This window comes from Eupeodes corollae, chromosome 2 (genome assembly GCF_945859685.1).
Source record: "Eupeodes corollae chromosome 2, idEupCoro1.1, whole genome shotgun sequence".
Classification (NCBI taxonomy): Eukaryota; Metazoa; Arthropoda; class Insecta; order Diptera; family Syrphidae; genus Eupeodes; species Eupeodes corollae.
Genome location: NC_079148.1, coordinates 116,377,466 through 116,393,560, shown reverse-complemented (window position 1 = coordinate 116,393,560; position 16,095 = coordinate 116,377,466). Strand labels below are relative to the sequence as shown.

The following is a 16,095-nucleotide window of genomic DNA, read 5'->3' as shown; positions in this document are numbered from 1 at the left end:
GATTCGTCGTTTTCTTTCGCAAATTCTGAGATTGTGTATTTTTATTCCTTCTGAAGTGTGCTGGAAATATTTCTTTTGGCTGCAGTCATTAGCAATTAATTGAGCGCTGAATGTTTCGAAAGGTTTGTTTGTTAAGTTTATCTTTGAAATGCTCCTAGTTTTCGACAGGTTTAACATAAAACTTGTGGCTTACAAATAATGTGTTTTCGATGTAGGTTTTCAGCCAAAACCCGATAATTTCGCGAAAACCGGGTTTTGGGTTTGGTGTGAAAAGGGAGTAGTTATCATCAAGCGATTACACAAAAACCAGCAATATTTATAACGAATTTATAAAGCATTTACATAATAATTGTGCGTATTCAGTTCAAGCGGAGTGTATGTACTTCCAAAAATTTCAAATAAATATGAATTTAAAATATATTATAATAAATAAAAATATTTAATCAAGCAATTAAAGATAAAGCCATTAAAGAAATACATTTATGTGCAGTCTTGCATTTTATTTTCTACTTTTAACTATTTTTTAACCTTTTTTGAAAGCTTATACAATTCATTTACCCCTTAATAATAATCCAATAAGTTTAAACACCAACATTAATAATCATTAACTCTAGTTGACTTTCCGACTGAAATTAACCAATATTGTCTTTAATTATATTCAATAAAGTCCACAATAAACTATATTTTTTTTATTTTTATTTGTTTCTAAGTGTTCCTTCTTCTTATTTCTTTATAAACTAATGATATGTAGGTAATATAAATTATGTATTTATTTATTATACAAAATGTTGGTATACAATAAAATTGACTCTTCCCTGTAGGCGTTTTCATAAATCGTTCCAAATTTATTAAGACATACGAGTACAATATAATACAAAAAAAAATAACAATAAAAAGGTAGGTACACAAATAAATAATAATAAAACCGGATGATTAATCGTTGATTAGTTCTTCCATTACTTAACTATAAGACGCGACGAAGACGACGATGCTAACGCTGGCGCTGGCGCGGCTGTGGTCATATAACATATAACCATGGCAATTAAATGTTCATTTTATGTAACAAATTTCACGGAAGTTTTTATTTTTTCGTATATTATTTCTGCACTTTAAAGTAGCTCTTTTCCATCAATTGCTTTTTATAGGTACGTTGTTGGCTTTAAAAATATGCACTTGCTTTGGTTAATGCAATTAAAATAAGTTAAACAAAACTGCACGCAATTATAAGTTCAATGGCGGAGAAAATTAAACTCAACGAAAGTCATTGGGAAAAAATGTAGAGCCGCATGTTATTAACTTTCATGTTTTTTATTACCTTTCTATAACGTGTCGACGTTAAAAAGGACCAAGTAACATTTTTTCATATCCATAAATTACGAGTATAAAAATTAGCATACACGGAAACTAGGTTGGTACTTGAAAAATTCACTTTTTAATATTGTGTATGGTATTGGGTCTTCAACCCACTCAAAGTATCTAGACATATCCAAGATCAATTAATAACTTTGTAACTTCCAACTGAAAAAAAAAAACAAAATTAATGATTCATATTTTCTCTTTATTTAGGTAATTTGGGCTGATAAGACAGGAGGTTACGGTGAGCATTATTGGGACCTTGCTCAAGGAGCTCTGTGAAATAAATGAAAAAGGCGCTTACGTTCTTTGGTGGCAGCGCTATTAAATATGCATATTCTTATGACGAACGTGACTTTCAACAATTTTTGAATATTATATCTCAGCAAAATTTTGAAATGTACTATTGCACAACTCTGAAATGAAGAAAGATAATAAACATCATTCGGAAGAAGACACGAACAACAAAAAGGATTAAACTTTTATATGCAATTCCATTAATATACAACCCTTAAAATTCTTAAGACCATCAAACGAAAGGTCACACACTAAATTTGGAATTCTACAAACCATCGAAACCTTTGCTAAGCAAAATCTTTGACTTGAAAATATATTCCCACGAAAAACTGGCCAGTCCGGTTTTTTAAGAAAACACAAAACACAAATCCTCACTTCCACCCCTTAAAGGTCATCGTTGGCACAAAGAAAGTCTTGTTTCGAAGACATTTCCGAAGATCCGATCCTTACTAATGAAACCAGTTGTGATGATGACCGAAGATGTCCTTGTCCATAATTCTATTAAAAATTAAGTGTCAAGACGACCTTCGCATCCACGAAGACGATAGTTCGGTGCGGTGCGGTGCAGAGTGAAGAAGGGTTGTTTGCTTTAAGATTGTAAGTCTTTTCTGTATGAGGATAAAGGGTTGAGAGACATGCATTGTAGGTCATTACATTATACGATGATTTGCATATGCATCAATGAATGTCCAAAAAACCGGACTTGCCTCGCATCAAAAAAGCCTCATGCACCCATTTATAGGGATATTTTGTTGTGTCTGAGTTTTATGACCGATATAAGGAAATAAATTGTGCAACATCTTTTTTGAATAATGTCCTTGCAGGTCATTCACAATTAAGAATGTCCAGAACCGGTTTAAGGTTAGGATTTGTCTTTTTTGTCTTTCAAGAAAAGGGTCACTTGTGTTTTGGAAGACACATCGCATACTCGTAACATCTTAGATAAGGCCCTCATATGAGATGTGTCTCTGATGAAGTTAACCCCTTTTTCCCATACAACAAACAAAATACAAAGATTACAATAAAGGATATGAGGTCCTTCAAATGTGTCTTTGCTGGGCACGATATACGAGTATAAAGAATATTATTCCCATTGCTCGGACTTTGATTTCTTGTTTCTTTTCTTAATATTAAATTTATGCAAAATTATATGATGGTTATAGTGTTATTTGGTGTTTGTTAAATTTTATATGGAACCGGTTTGACCGGTCGCGTCGGTCGGTGTGTTGACCAAAGATCTATGCCCAGATAGGTGAGAAGGATCTTTTTCGATCTATAGTGTCTATCTGACATTCGAAACAGAGTGTGAGAAGTTCTGAAGCAAAGGAATCCTTTCAGGAAGTTTCCAAGGTAAGTGAAGGATATTTTATTTGTATGGAGACACACAGAAAAAGAAGGATTATAGTTGGATTTGATTATAGACGAAGTAGATAAGGGAGAACAATCTTGCACAGATCTATTAATTAATGTTGTATATGTTGTTAAAGGTATTGTTAAAGTTTTTTATCACATTACTCAATCTGAACTTAATAATTATAATTAATAATTAAAGCTGAATCAGGTACATATTTACTAATTAATATTTTATTGTATTTTATTCAATATTTTATTGTTTCAATTATTAAAAATAACACCTACAACAAAATAAAATAAACAATTTGAACTGTGTTGTTCATTTACATATTTGGTCATAAGTTATATTATAATCCTACCTTGCCAAAAGCTAAACATTTAAGAAATTATTGATGTCGTAGACAAAAATACTTTGTAAAGATATAATATGCCAATAATAATAAGCTTCTAATTATATGGCGCTTATTTTAACTAAGTTAATTTATAGCATTTCGCTTAAAACCTTTTATTTAGAAATATTATTTAAAACTACCTTATAGCTTATGGTAACTTGTATTTTGTTGCCCTGAATTTTTGTTGATTACGCATACCTATCATTTGGGAATGCTTAAGGCATTATGTTATTGATATAATAGTTCAGTACTGCTGTGCTGGAAAACAGAGCAAGAGAGCCGCTTTTAGGTTCTTAATAAGTTGGCAAAATTATAAGCCCAAAAGGGTACAGTACAGTTGCCGCTGAGTTTAATATCATCGAAAGTTTTTCATTCGTATTTTTATCAAACAAAAATGCTTTCTTAATTTAAAGTGTTTGGTTTATTCCTTTGCTGTGAAAAATATTTTTGAAAAGACATCAATGCAAATCTATCGTAAACCGAAAATGATATCAGCCAAATTATAACGTCTGCAGCAATATATGCTTTTCATGAATTGATGTGGCTGTATGTACTCGATATCTTCACAAGGTCTTAAATCGATTGTGGAGCGTCATCATATTCCATTTGTCTGAAACAAATGTTCTTAAGTTGTTAATTTATAAGATCTCTATGGATAGGGGTGATTACCTCTTCGAGAAATCGAGATTTTTAAAAAGATTTCTGTGCGTGCGTGAGTACGTACGTTCGCGATGTTTTTTTCATCATCCATAGCTCAAGAACCAGAAGAGATATCGACTTCAAATAAATTTTGTTATACAGATAATAAGGCAGAGAGATGCAGAAAGGGCTCTCCAGAAAATGGTGTGGGTGGTTTTTTTACCGCAGCAGTTTAAAAAAAAGTTCAACATTTTGGTAAACCGAAACAAGTATATTTTTTGAAAAAAATCCAATAACCGATTTTTTTATAAATCAAGAAATCTAAAAAAAAATTTTCAACTCGAAAATTTTACGAATACAGAATGATTTTATCTCCAAAATAATTTTGTGCAACCAAAAAAAACGTTTTTAACTTCGAGTAAAATTTTAAGAAAAACCAAATTCAGTCTTCTATAAAAAATAAAAACCTAAACAAAAATTACTCAAAGCTGGTAAAATTAAATTTCGACTTAAATATCTTTTCAAAAATTTGAGGTTATGGCTTTTAACTCATTTTTACTCACAAGAAATATTATTTTCAACATTCGGTAAAATTTTGAGAATAATCGAATTGACAGTTTTTTATGCTGACATTATTAAGACTATTTAATAACTTGTACAGAAAAACAAATTACTGAAATCGGTTAATAAATTCTTGAAAAAACTTAAAAACAAAATAACGGTTCTATGAGGAGAACCCTTCTGGAGAAATAAAAAATATTTTTTTTATATTGAAGCCAAATTAAGAAACAAAATCTAAGCAAAATTTTCGGTTTATTTTTTAGAAAATTCGAGTTTTCGATTTTTGACATTTCTGACCAAAGAATTTTGGTGGGTACTACTTTTATTTTAAGTCTTAAAAAGAGGACAAAAATGCTTAAAGCGAATTGGATCAAAACCTTAATATTTAAATATGAAGTCAACCGACCCAATAAATTGGGCTGTAGGGGGGCCAGGCCAGAAAGACAAACGGAGGGAATATTAAGGAAACCAAATTCTTTTCGATTTCTCTACCATCGTCATGTCATGTTTGATTAAAATCTCGATTCAGTTTTTTTAAGGGACCGTTATTAAAATCATCTTCAGTGTAAAAATTACAACTATTTTATATGGAAAAGCTTTGTTGGTTTAAAAATAACGCACAAATAATAACCTTTATCATACGAAAGAAAACAATGTCACTCAAAGATTCTAATGTCGTTTTTACAATCATACTTCGGTCAACGCCGAAGGAACAATGTCCAAAATCTTTTTGTGCTCTTTTCTTTTTACTTTTTAATATGTTTATTAATTTTATTTTATAAAATCAAAATAACTACACAAGTCAAATCCAAATGAGAAAGAAGAGGCTGGGATGCGAACCACACTGATAACTTCCCATCCCGTCTGTCGATTTGCCTTGCTAAAAGTTTGTAGTTTTTTGGTTAAAAAAGTTGTTAGTTGATATATTCTTAAAAATTATAAAATTACCAACAATATTTTTCATCAACTACTGAATATCGAAAAAAATATTTTCTGTAACATACAAAATTTGAAGACAATATTTTTAATCTTTGAAAAGCTATTTGAGTCGAAAGTAAATTTTTACCAACTTTTGCTAAATTTTTCTTTTAAGTTTTTTTTTTTTTTTAAAACCCACAATTCGATTTTTTCTCAAAATTAAAATAACTGCCTATTTGAAGTTAATAAAATACTTTTCGTATATTTGGAGTATTATTGATAAATGTTGCCAATGAAATTTACCACTTTTGTATTTGCCAAAACTATAACAACATTTTTTACTTTCATAAAATTACCCTGAACTTAAATTTCCTATAAAAGCATTGATTACATTTATCTCATTTTTAAATGGAATCTATTCTTTATCAGATTTTGTGGGTTTGGAAAAGGATTTCTTTTTATTAAAGACTCCTTGTCTACAAAATAAGAGATATTGATCTCCGTTGATCTTATTTTGAACAAAATTATTTTATGACTACGAGTATTTATTGTTTATACTGCATAATCTAGTTTTTCAACCTTATTGTTATTATCATTTTATTATACTTGCATATGTTATATGTCTGCATAATCAACTCTTAGAGCTGATAATTGCTACTGTTTTTTAATCGTTTTATTTTATAATATTTTATTATGGTTTATTGAACAATTAAACTATTTTGGATGCGTGTGATTTGCAATTGAAATGCATCATATACCATTACAAAAATAAAACACAGGTTGCCTTTCAACTGATGTAACACCATTTACCATATAATACTCTTCATGCTATGCCTACATAACAACCAAATAAGTTCAAATTCAAAAACCCAAAAGTCACGCTAACTCAATAAAGACATTTATCTACATACGTAAGAGACGAAGTCTAAAAAAGAGTTAAGGTTGGTACACAATACAATACATCCATCGGGTACACGTTTTACCTGAATTATTCAATAAACGTCAAAAATAAAAGATCATCGGGAAAAAAAAACAAAAACAACAACGAAAAATGAATCCAATGCCGTAAGCAAATAAATTTATCATAAAATCTAATCTTCATCAGATTATCAATAATAAAGCCACAAATCATTCAGCGTCAGAATAGAGATACATTTTATTGTAAAATAATTTGTATCTCTATTAAAGATAGAACACAGAACAAAACTAAACCTCTACCTCAAGGTCCCTCATAAAGAGGTAGTTGATTAAATGAGGAGAACACTTACCACCTACCACCTCTCATTTCACTCCATTCAAAGACTGACGTCATGTCAGTTGGAGCAATATTTTAAACCTTCTGCAACAAAATGAAATACCTCGTCGCTAACTCCGCGTCGCGTCCGTCGCTGGCTTGCAGATAAAACGAAAGTATATGTAACTAGATTGAATAAAAAATAAAAAAAAAGATACATACATATATCTTGTGGGTTTATTACCCCCTACTCAAGGCATGGTACTTACCACCACTCAAGACTGTAAGACTGGTGGTACTACAAACTGGGGGGCTTTTCGCTAAGCCGATCCAAACCCTCATATAAAAGGCCAATACCCAAGCGGCAGATCACATCTGAGTGGCTTTCGGTCGGTTGAAATATTCAATATTGTGCGCTTGGCTTATAGAAAGTCTTTTTCTTTTTTAACCTATTTTGTACCCTCTATTTAAATAGAGGCCCTATTTTGTTGAACTGTTATTGTGATCGTGGGTGAAGTGAACAGTTAACGAAGAAAATCAAAAATAAATACAAAATGCGTTCGTTCCAAAAAGTGATTGTTGTGTTAAGCGCCCTTTTGGGGGTTAGTAGTGTAATTGCCCAACAACAACAGCAAGCTGTTGATCCTGCATATCTACGACAATACTATCAGCAATTATCCTCTCAAGCATCTGGTGGGAATCCAGAAGCCACTCCTATTTATGAACAAAACGAACAACAACAGCAACAATACGTTAGTCCTGGACAACAAATCAGGGTTAAGGATAATGTACAAGAACAGGTATGAAAATACAAAAATTCATTAACAAAAAAGGGGATGAAATTCATGTACAACTTATGTGTATACAATAAATGTTAGATAAGGGCACAACAGCAACAACGTAATTCACAAGCTTATGTGGCGCCATCCGTAAGGGATTACTTGCAACAACCACAACAACAACAACAGCAACAAGTAAGTCTAATTTTTGTGTGTGATGTATTTTTGCTTTCTATATCAAAAAAACAAAAGAAAAATAATAATAATCAATGCCAAGAAAGTTTTTCCAATGATTGCCAAAATTTTATTTATTTAAAGTATCAACAGCCTCAACAAGTGGTCTATAGGCAGCAACAGCAACCAGCTCCAGCCCCCCGTCCACGTCCACAGCCAATTCAATATCAAAATTCAGCTGCAAAACTTAAGCAGCAAACCGAGGATGAAGAATACGATGATGTGAGTCAATATCATTAATTATTACTTTTATCTATATGCATTTTAGAGGAAGAAGTTTGGGTAATTTTTTAGACTTTGATGGACATTAAATATACAGGAAACCGTATAAAAAGAAGTCTTTTTTGGCATATTGAAAGCCGAAAAAGGTCAATCTAAAGCCAAATGGCGACTAGTTTATAATGGATTTGCAGCAACCTTTGCTTCTTTTAATTGAAGTTTAATTAAAGTGATTTTGCTTTAGAGGAATTTATTGGTATTAAAAACTCCTTCCGACATTTTTCAAATTTTTATAAGCATACATCGATCGATTCAAGTATTATTAAGTATTATTAAACAAATCTTTGAATGGAGTTTGACACTTTAAAAAAAACAGCAATTTATGTTTTTGACATTTACGTTTTGTCTGATGAGAAAATCTATAGGCTGGAGTAACACCATAACAAATTCCATGAGTCTATTTTCTTCATCATCTAATTACTTAGTTTATTCCACCTTTAGTCAAAAAATACCTACCCAATACAGAAACTTGAACTTCTAACGATAAGCAGTAACTCAATTTAGAAGTCGATACCCCAGCCAATACAGTACAGAAGTCACGAGATCAATCCAGTACAAACGAAGTATCATTGTTTTTTATCACTTGCATTGATCCGGCTTATTCGACTATTTAAACTAACCTGTTTGTTATATTATATGGATTTGGAAAGCAACAGAGGTTGCTAAGAAATCAATTAAAACAGACTGATACGGCCACGATAGTATATGATCATCATCTCAGCTGTCTTAAATAAGCGTAATTTAATAGTTTAAGACCAATACCAAGGAGTTTGATGGCATATTTATCGTCAATTTAATAGTTTTTTTCTGGTAAGGTTTTCGTACAGAGCCCACGACATCTGTCAAATAAACTGTCACTTAAAACTGTGCTGCCAGCATATATCTTGCCAGAGACTTTCCTCACGTATCAAACTGTGAAAAATTGATAAATTTATCGACAATTAAATAGTTTTTTAGAGTTTTTTTTCTGATAAACTCTTCGTACTTAGACATCTGTCAAATAAACCCTCACTTAAAACAGTGCTGCCAACATATTTGTTGCCAGAGACTTTCCTCACGTACCAAACTGTGAATGAAATTTTGAAAACATTGAGATAACCAAAAGCAATAAAGATTTTAAATTATTCGAAAGCCCTCAAAGAGTGCACAAACGTTTCTAAAGATCATCCTAATCTTGTATAACAATTTATGTGGCTTTAAAGGTCGTATCCAATGAACATTACACAATCGTTAGCATCATGTATAATGCATCCAAGTATATGACCAATAGACACAAAATTCCAAATCATTCGGAACACAAATCACATCGATCAATTTGTTGAAACAAAAAACCGAAAACAAGCACCAACAACAACAACGACAAAACTAACCAACAATATCGCTGTTTAACATTTTAAAGTTACAAAAGCTGCATTATTATTATATTGAAGAAGGAATGAAGTTTAAGTCCAATCGCAAATCTTCATTGAATCTCAATCTCAGATAGGTTAAATTCGAAGTAGAGACAAGCCATTAATGCGCGCAACGAAGAAAAAACTTCGATGGTATTAAATGGATTTTTTTGTTTTATCTTTAATGCGCGGCAACTAAAGGCCAAACTTTAAGAGACGCCGCTGGCTGCACCGGGCCGCGAAATACAAACCGGGCAGTTTTACCACGACCGCGACACGATGCACGGCAAACGGCAGCAATAAGCGCGTACAATACGTATATCAAAAATATCGTAACGAATCGAATGACTCCCAATAAGATGAAAAATATGTTTAAAGTTTCCTTCCGGAAATTTGAATTTGTTTATTGCTGTTGCATGCATGTGAAATGCATGCATTGGCTTTGGCTTCGTCTTCGGCTTACTCTGGACCAGGCCAGTACACACTGGTATCGAACGATTAAAGAAAGTCGATGCAAGGTTAATAAACCCAACAATTCAATATGATGCAATGTTGTAAAGTGTAGACTAGTGGAAATTGCAAAGTAGATTGCTGTTTAAAAATTTACATAATCCAGACAAATGTGAAGAAAAGTTAGATCACTCTTTGTGGGAGGTTTTGAGAAGGTTTTCATGTACCATCAACATGGATCTAAAATAGATGAGGAGATACTTCCTTGAAACATAAATTAAAAGTCAGACGTAAGGTTTTGACAGTTAACTGCAACTTTTCTTATAGTTGCTACCGGTTTAAAATCCGAGTTAGTTGACCGTGGACAACAGATCGTCATCAACTTTGTTGCTACTAAGTGTTGCAGACTGTTTTCACAAGTCTGCTTTAAAACTACACTATTTTTGTTGTCAAAAATCATTTTGAATAATCATCATTTTACTACCGAAGAGTCTCAAGTTGCTGTCAAAGTATTAGTATCTTCATGTTTATATGCATGTACAGACTATTGACAGATCTGCAAAAAAGCCTAAAATAGCCAAATAACTTTCAGTGACAAATTTGAAGAGGTAATAATTGTTTGCAGATTTTCTCAAAAAGTCCATCAAATTCATTATCAAATGGTTTGCAGAATTGATGAGTTAAATTGTAAACAACTGTCAAATACCTTAAACAACGACATCTGACAAATTCAAAAGTCATCTGACAATGGCTGACGGTGAGGTTTCTCCAATTTTAAGATTAATTTGACAATATTGTAAGATTTGACAATGACCGTATACGTAGCTTGAAAAATATGTTGGCAATCATTTTTGCCTTGTAGTTTTTCAATGTTTCCTGCAACATTTCACTATCGATGATTCCTATTCAAATGGACAATTTTAAAACAACAAATGATAATATAATTTTGTGTAAACGTGTTTGTTTTTTAATGATGAGAGATTTTTAGTCTCAAAAATAGACTTAATCAATGAAAACCTGGTTCCCAAATATCAAATCTTACATCTCGAGACTGCTTTAAATTGTGGACCAATTAAACTTGTACAAAAATATTTAAGTACTCCCACGATAATAAAACTGCTAACGAAACGTTCCCGATTTGGATTTTGTAACGTAATAGGCATTTAAATATATTTTGACAAGTGATAGTTGTATGACAAGGATTCAAAAACCCTTGAGAGACTTGAATTATATATGTTTAAGATCTATAGACATCAAGTTTTTTTTTTATAGATCAATATTTTTTCCATAAAAACCATTCATTTTATTTTTTTTGTAAAATATTTCAAGCACCCATTTCAGCTTTAAGTAGGCAAAGCTAAACAATATCCAATTAAAGGTACGACTACATATACTTACAATTTAACACATTCCTTCTCCTGTCAAGTTGGTTCATAACCAAAAAGTCCACTCATAACGAGTTTGTTGAACTTAATCATGTGTACCGATCTCGAAGGCATGTTACACAACAAATCTCGCGTGCGTAAAGATACATGTATGTACCTAGGTAGGTTACACTTCACGTTGCGTATATCTATCTACATGTAGCCTATACCTTATAATAAACGCAGACGAATAGAGCGACAACGACGACGGAGACGGAGACGAAAATTGATCGCATTAATTATGAAAGTGGAGTTCAATTGCAAATGTCCATAGTTTGAATATATGTACATAGTTGGTGGTTTGGTAGCACCAGTCCATATTTGTTGAAAATTCAAAAGCACTAAACTTGCATTTAGGCGAGGAAACAAAATTGCACAATCACCAAACCGCATACAGTTGCGCGTCACGTCATTCGTCGTCATCGTCGCGTCGTAGAGACGTAGATGGATGAAATCAAGAAAAATTTAAGAAGTAAGAAAGAAAAATAAAACCTCAATAATCAACATAGTTTCAATTCACTTTTTGTACCTTCCCCCCCCCCTGGCCCCTCCTGCCTGCATCACTCTTTGGAGGGATAGTGAATGAGCCCAACCCAAAGAACTGCCTTAACCTACTTTCAGAGCAGACACTCATAATTGTTGTTGTATGTTAAGCCGCCCTCAAGACTCGTCGCAACCTTTCGAAATACCAACCATATAAGCAAATGAAAATGATTGAAATGCAATTGCTGAAGTGTCTGTTGCCCGCTTATGTATGACCTTCTTCCAGAGTGACTGGTTTTCAAATTGAATTGGTGGGTGTGATTTTTGTATTTATATGCCTATATGGTTATAATGTACCCTGGCCGATAAGTTCCTTAAACTTTTGCATCTCGATAAGAAAGTGCCAACTTGGCAAAGCCATAAATAAACATAATAGCCGGTAATTTGAAACGCTTCCAGGTGGTGTGTCTTTCAAAACTCAACTTAAACCTCACGTCCACGGATCGAATTTAAATTCACAATGCGTACTGGGTATTAGGTTGCGATTGCATAACGATCATGACTGACGACAACAGCGCCATATTTCTATATGGATAAACTCCGTACCTAAATAAAATAAAAGTATAAAATTTGATCTGATTTACTTTCACTTGAAACCAGTTAGACGTGCATCGTAAATTGCAACTCTAACAAGCCACCACAGTCAGCTAACCTATAGCTAAACATGATGCTTACGCGTTAGGCACCTTTTTTGTTCAGGACACTATTGAACCGGTCTTTATTAGTTGTTAGCAAAAGAAATACAATATTCCTAAAAAAGCGCAAAACTGATGAAATAAATGGTTCAAATTCACAATCGTGTTACTGACCACATTTTTCTTTACTTTTTGTCTTCCATACTCTACTTAGCAAAACTCATCATACCAATTTGGATTCGATGTTAAGGATGACGAGTTCACCAACTATCAAAACCGTAAGGAAGTTCGTGATGGTTCTGTCATAAAGGGAAGTTACTCGGTTGTTGATTCGGATGGTTTCATTCGAACTGTCAAATACACTGCTGATCCTAAAGAAGGTTTCAAGGCTGAAGTTATCCGAGAGCCAACTGATATTGTTGTTAAAATACCAACTCCTGCCCCACAACAATTATTACGTCAACCTCAAGGACAAGGTGGACTTAAGCCACAAGAATACACCAAGGCACAACAATATCAGCCTCAACAATTCCATCAATATCAACAGTAAGCTGCCAAATTAGAGAAAAATAAACACAATACAAAAATTTGCTGAATGCTTTAGACATCATCATTTAAGTCGGTCTATGGTCTATTCAAATGTAAATTATGCGAAAAATTAGTCTGACAAAAAAATAAACTTTTCGAATTTGGTTAATTTATGTGTGATTAACCATATAACTTTTTTACTATTTGTTAATGTGTGTGTAAATTTAGTTTAAATAAATTATAAACAAAAACCAATAGAATAAAAAATAAAATTAAATAAAAATAAGTGTGTTGACTTATCCTTTTATTTTGCAGTGGTTTAATTTTAGAACAATTGTAATACTAATGGAAAATACTTTATAGGCGGACCGAGAAAGCAGTCGGTTTGATAACTTTCAGCATCCTACAAGTTCACTGAACATTGCTTGACTTGTAAAAATTGATTTCCAACAAGAAGACTTCAATATCTTTACTTTGAATACTCCAAACGATAAGCCATGTTGTTGGAAATTTGTTTTCTAAACTAGAAGTTTTTAAATACAGCCACATTATCTATTATTATTTTTTTTTAACACTAGAAGACCAACATTTTTGAGGTACGAGACTGTTTACCACTGCCGGTTTACCTCTGCCAGTTTACCACCCCCTTTTTTACCCCTGCACGGTTTACCTCCAGAGAAGGTAAGGTAGTTTGAAATGCGGCTTATTTCGCTTATAGGGTCCTTTTTTAGTAATGCGATCTATCTGTTTTTGGCGTTTTAAATTACAGGTCCACTCGGCCACTCAGTCCACTCATGAATGTTTTGTATGGTTAATTTTAAGTAAGAAGTGTCATAATTCATTTTATAAAGAATGAGAATAAAAAATAGCACGAAACTAAATGTCAAAAGTTTTCAATTACAAGGTAGTTTTGAAAATAATGAACTACCTTACCTGCTCTGGAGGTAAACCGTGCGGAGGTAAACTGGCAGAGGATAGCCGGCGGCGGAGGTAAACTGGCAGAGGTAAACCGGTGCGGCGGTGGCAAACTGGCAGATGTAAACCGGCGCGGCCGGCGGTGGTAAACTGGCAGAGGTAAACCTGCGGAGGTGAGCTGTCCAGCTTCGACCTTTTTGTAGGCAGCCAAAATTATCCATTTATTAACATCCCATAGGAAGTTATTGTAAGGGGTCCAATTTGTCAAATTGAAAATTTTGACATTTCTCAACGTTTCAAGGTAACTAGAGTCAAAATAAAAGATTTTCAGAAAGATGTCTGTGTGCGTGTGTACGTACGTTCGTACGTCCGTACGTTCGCGACGTTTTTTTCGTTGTCCATAGATCAAGAACCAGAAGACATATCGACTTCAAATAAACTTTGTTATACAGATAATAAGGCTGAAAGATGCAGAAAGGGCTCTCAAGAAAATTGAAATGATAGAGACTTGAATACAATTTTATATCATATATTGTAACGTGATACTAAACAATTTTTTTTTTGAAAAAATCTAATCAACGGTTTTTTATAAATCAAAAAAACTGAAAAAAAAAATTTGTCACCTCGAAAATTTTTCGAATACAAAACGATTTTATCTCCAAAACAAATTTGTGCAACGAAAAATAAAGTTTTTAACATCTGATAAAATTTTGAGAAAAATCGAATTGACAGGTTTTCTTATACAAAATAAAAACCTAACAAAAAAAACTCAAAGTTGGTAAAAATTGAATTTCGACTCAAATACCTTTTCAAAAATTTGAGATTTTGGCTTCCAACTAATTTTAACTTATAAGAAACTAGCGGCTCGGTACGTGCTTCGCTACGTATGAGGCATGGTAATAAAAAAAAAAATGATCATTAATTCAAACAAAAAAATATTTTAAATTACTAGCTATTTAAAAGTCCGAATGATATATTGTTTATATTATATTTATCAGCAAAGTGTAAAAACTAAAAAATAGAAAAGAATTGGGGACTATTACTATGGTGGGTCTATATGGGTTAGTCTAAAACAGTTGGATAAACAATATTTTTGTTTTTTTTTTTAATTTTGAGCATGAATAAATAAACTGTTACTGGTCTGGTACCGACTCTGGAACAGGCAACATACAGTTGGCCATGTAAAAAACATGATTCCTCCAAATTGACACCACAAACGTGAAGTGTTTGCCCTTGGGCTTTATTTATGAACATTGCAAATGATAAACGCACAGGATATTGTAAACTTTTGAATTCAAATGGCTTATCAGTTGGAATCATAGTGATCCTCAGGATCAAACAGACTTCTCCTTTTGATTTACCAGGTGAGATTGTAGCTTCAAAATAATTTGGCAACAACTTTTTTACTGCCAATCTGGTGCCATTAATATATAATATAATCTAAAAACCAATTTTTAGATTCAAGCAATGCGGTAGTATACCAGCCAGTTCCAATGAATTTAAAAATTCAATTGGATAATTCATTGCCTCATCTTGATTCATAACACTGTCAATTGATTTATATGTCGTGACTACACCTGGCAGTTTCGATTGCATTTGAAAATTAATGGCATTAATATGATTGCTTTTCGGTATTTAAATGGTGCGATCTCTCAACTCAACTCATCTATAGATTAATTGTACAAAAATTGTTCGGTAAAGTGATCAATCAATTGGAATTGTCGATTGGTATTTTGCCATCACCAATTTCTAACAATGCAGGCAATGTTTGACGAAATTCACCTGACAGCAATATCAGAGCCCCACAAAAACAGCTGTTAATTACCACGTAAATCTTGCATTGTTCAATTAAATACTTCTATTGATATTTTATTCCCCATTGTGCACTCATCCCATAAAATAATTGACATTAATCGCAGAACTTTTGCCGTTGCGGAATTTCTCGAAATAAAGCAAGTTGGAGTTTCAATCAGCCGTACATTCAATGGCAATTTTAATGCAAAGTGTGTATTAGACCACCTTCTAATAATGTAGCAGCAATTCAAAAAGATGCAAGTGCCAATGCAATTTTCTGTTACGATCGAGTAGTCGCTAAAATCGATGATACAATGAAATGTTTGCCTGTACCACCAGGTGCATCCAAGAAATATAATCCACCTGTATCATTTCA

General features: G+C 32.7%; 2 protein-coding genes across 3 annotated transcripts in view; both read left to right on the top strand.

Moving 5' to 3' along the window:
* The window catches only part of LOC129944274 (uncharacterized), a 94,677-nt gene extending 92,860 nt beyond the window's left edge, over window positions 1–1,817 (top strand). For both annotated transcript variants that reach the window (XR_008781410.1, XM_056053603.1), the window contains one exon: window positions 1,567–1,817. Coding sequence is in view for 1 of the 2 variants with exons in the window: in XM_056053603.1 (XP_055909578.1) it covers window positions 1,567–1,635 (69 nt within the window). In the remaining variant the exon portion in view is untranslated. The remainder of the gene's footprint in view (window positions 1–1,566) is intronic.
* A 5,292-nt stretch (window positions 1,818–7,109) lies between these two features.
* Window positions 7,110–13,297, top strand: LOC129948357 (adenylate cyclase, terminal-differentiation specific). Its single transcript, XM_056059324.1, has 4 exons — window positions 7,110–7,547; window positions 7,626–7,721; window positions 7,845–7,982; window positions 12,697–13,297. Exons 1-4 carry the CDS (start codon window positions 7,302–7,304, stop codon window positions 13,030–13,032), a joined length of 816 nt encoding a protein of 271 aa, XP_055915299.1. The 5' UTR covers window positions 7,110–7,301; the 3' UTR covers window positions 13,033–13,297.
* Window positions 13,298–16,095: the final 2,798 nt, after the last annotated feature.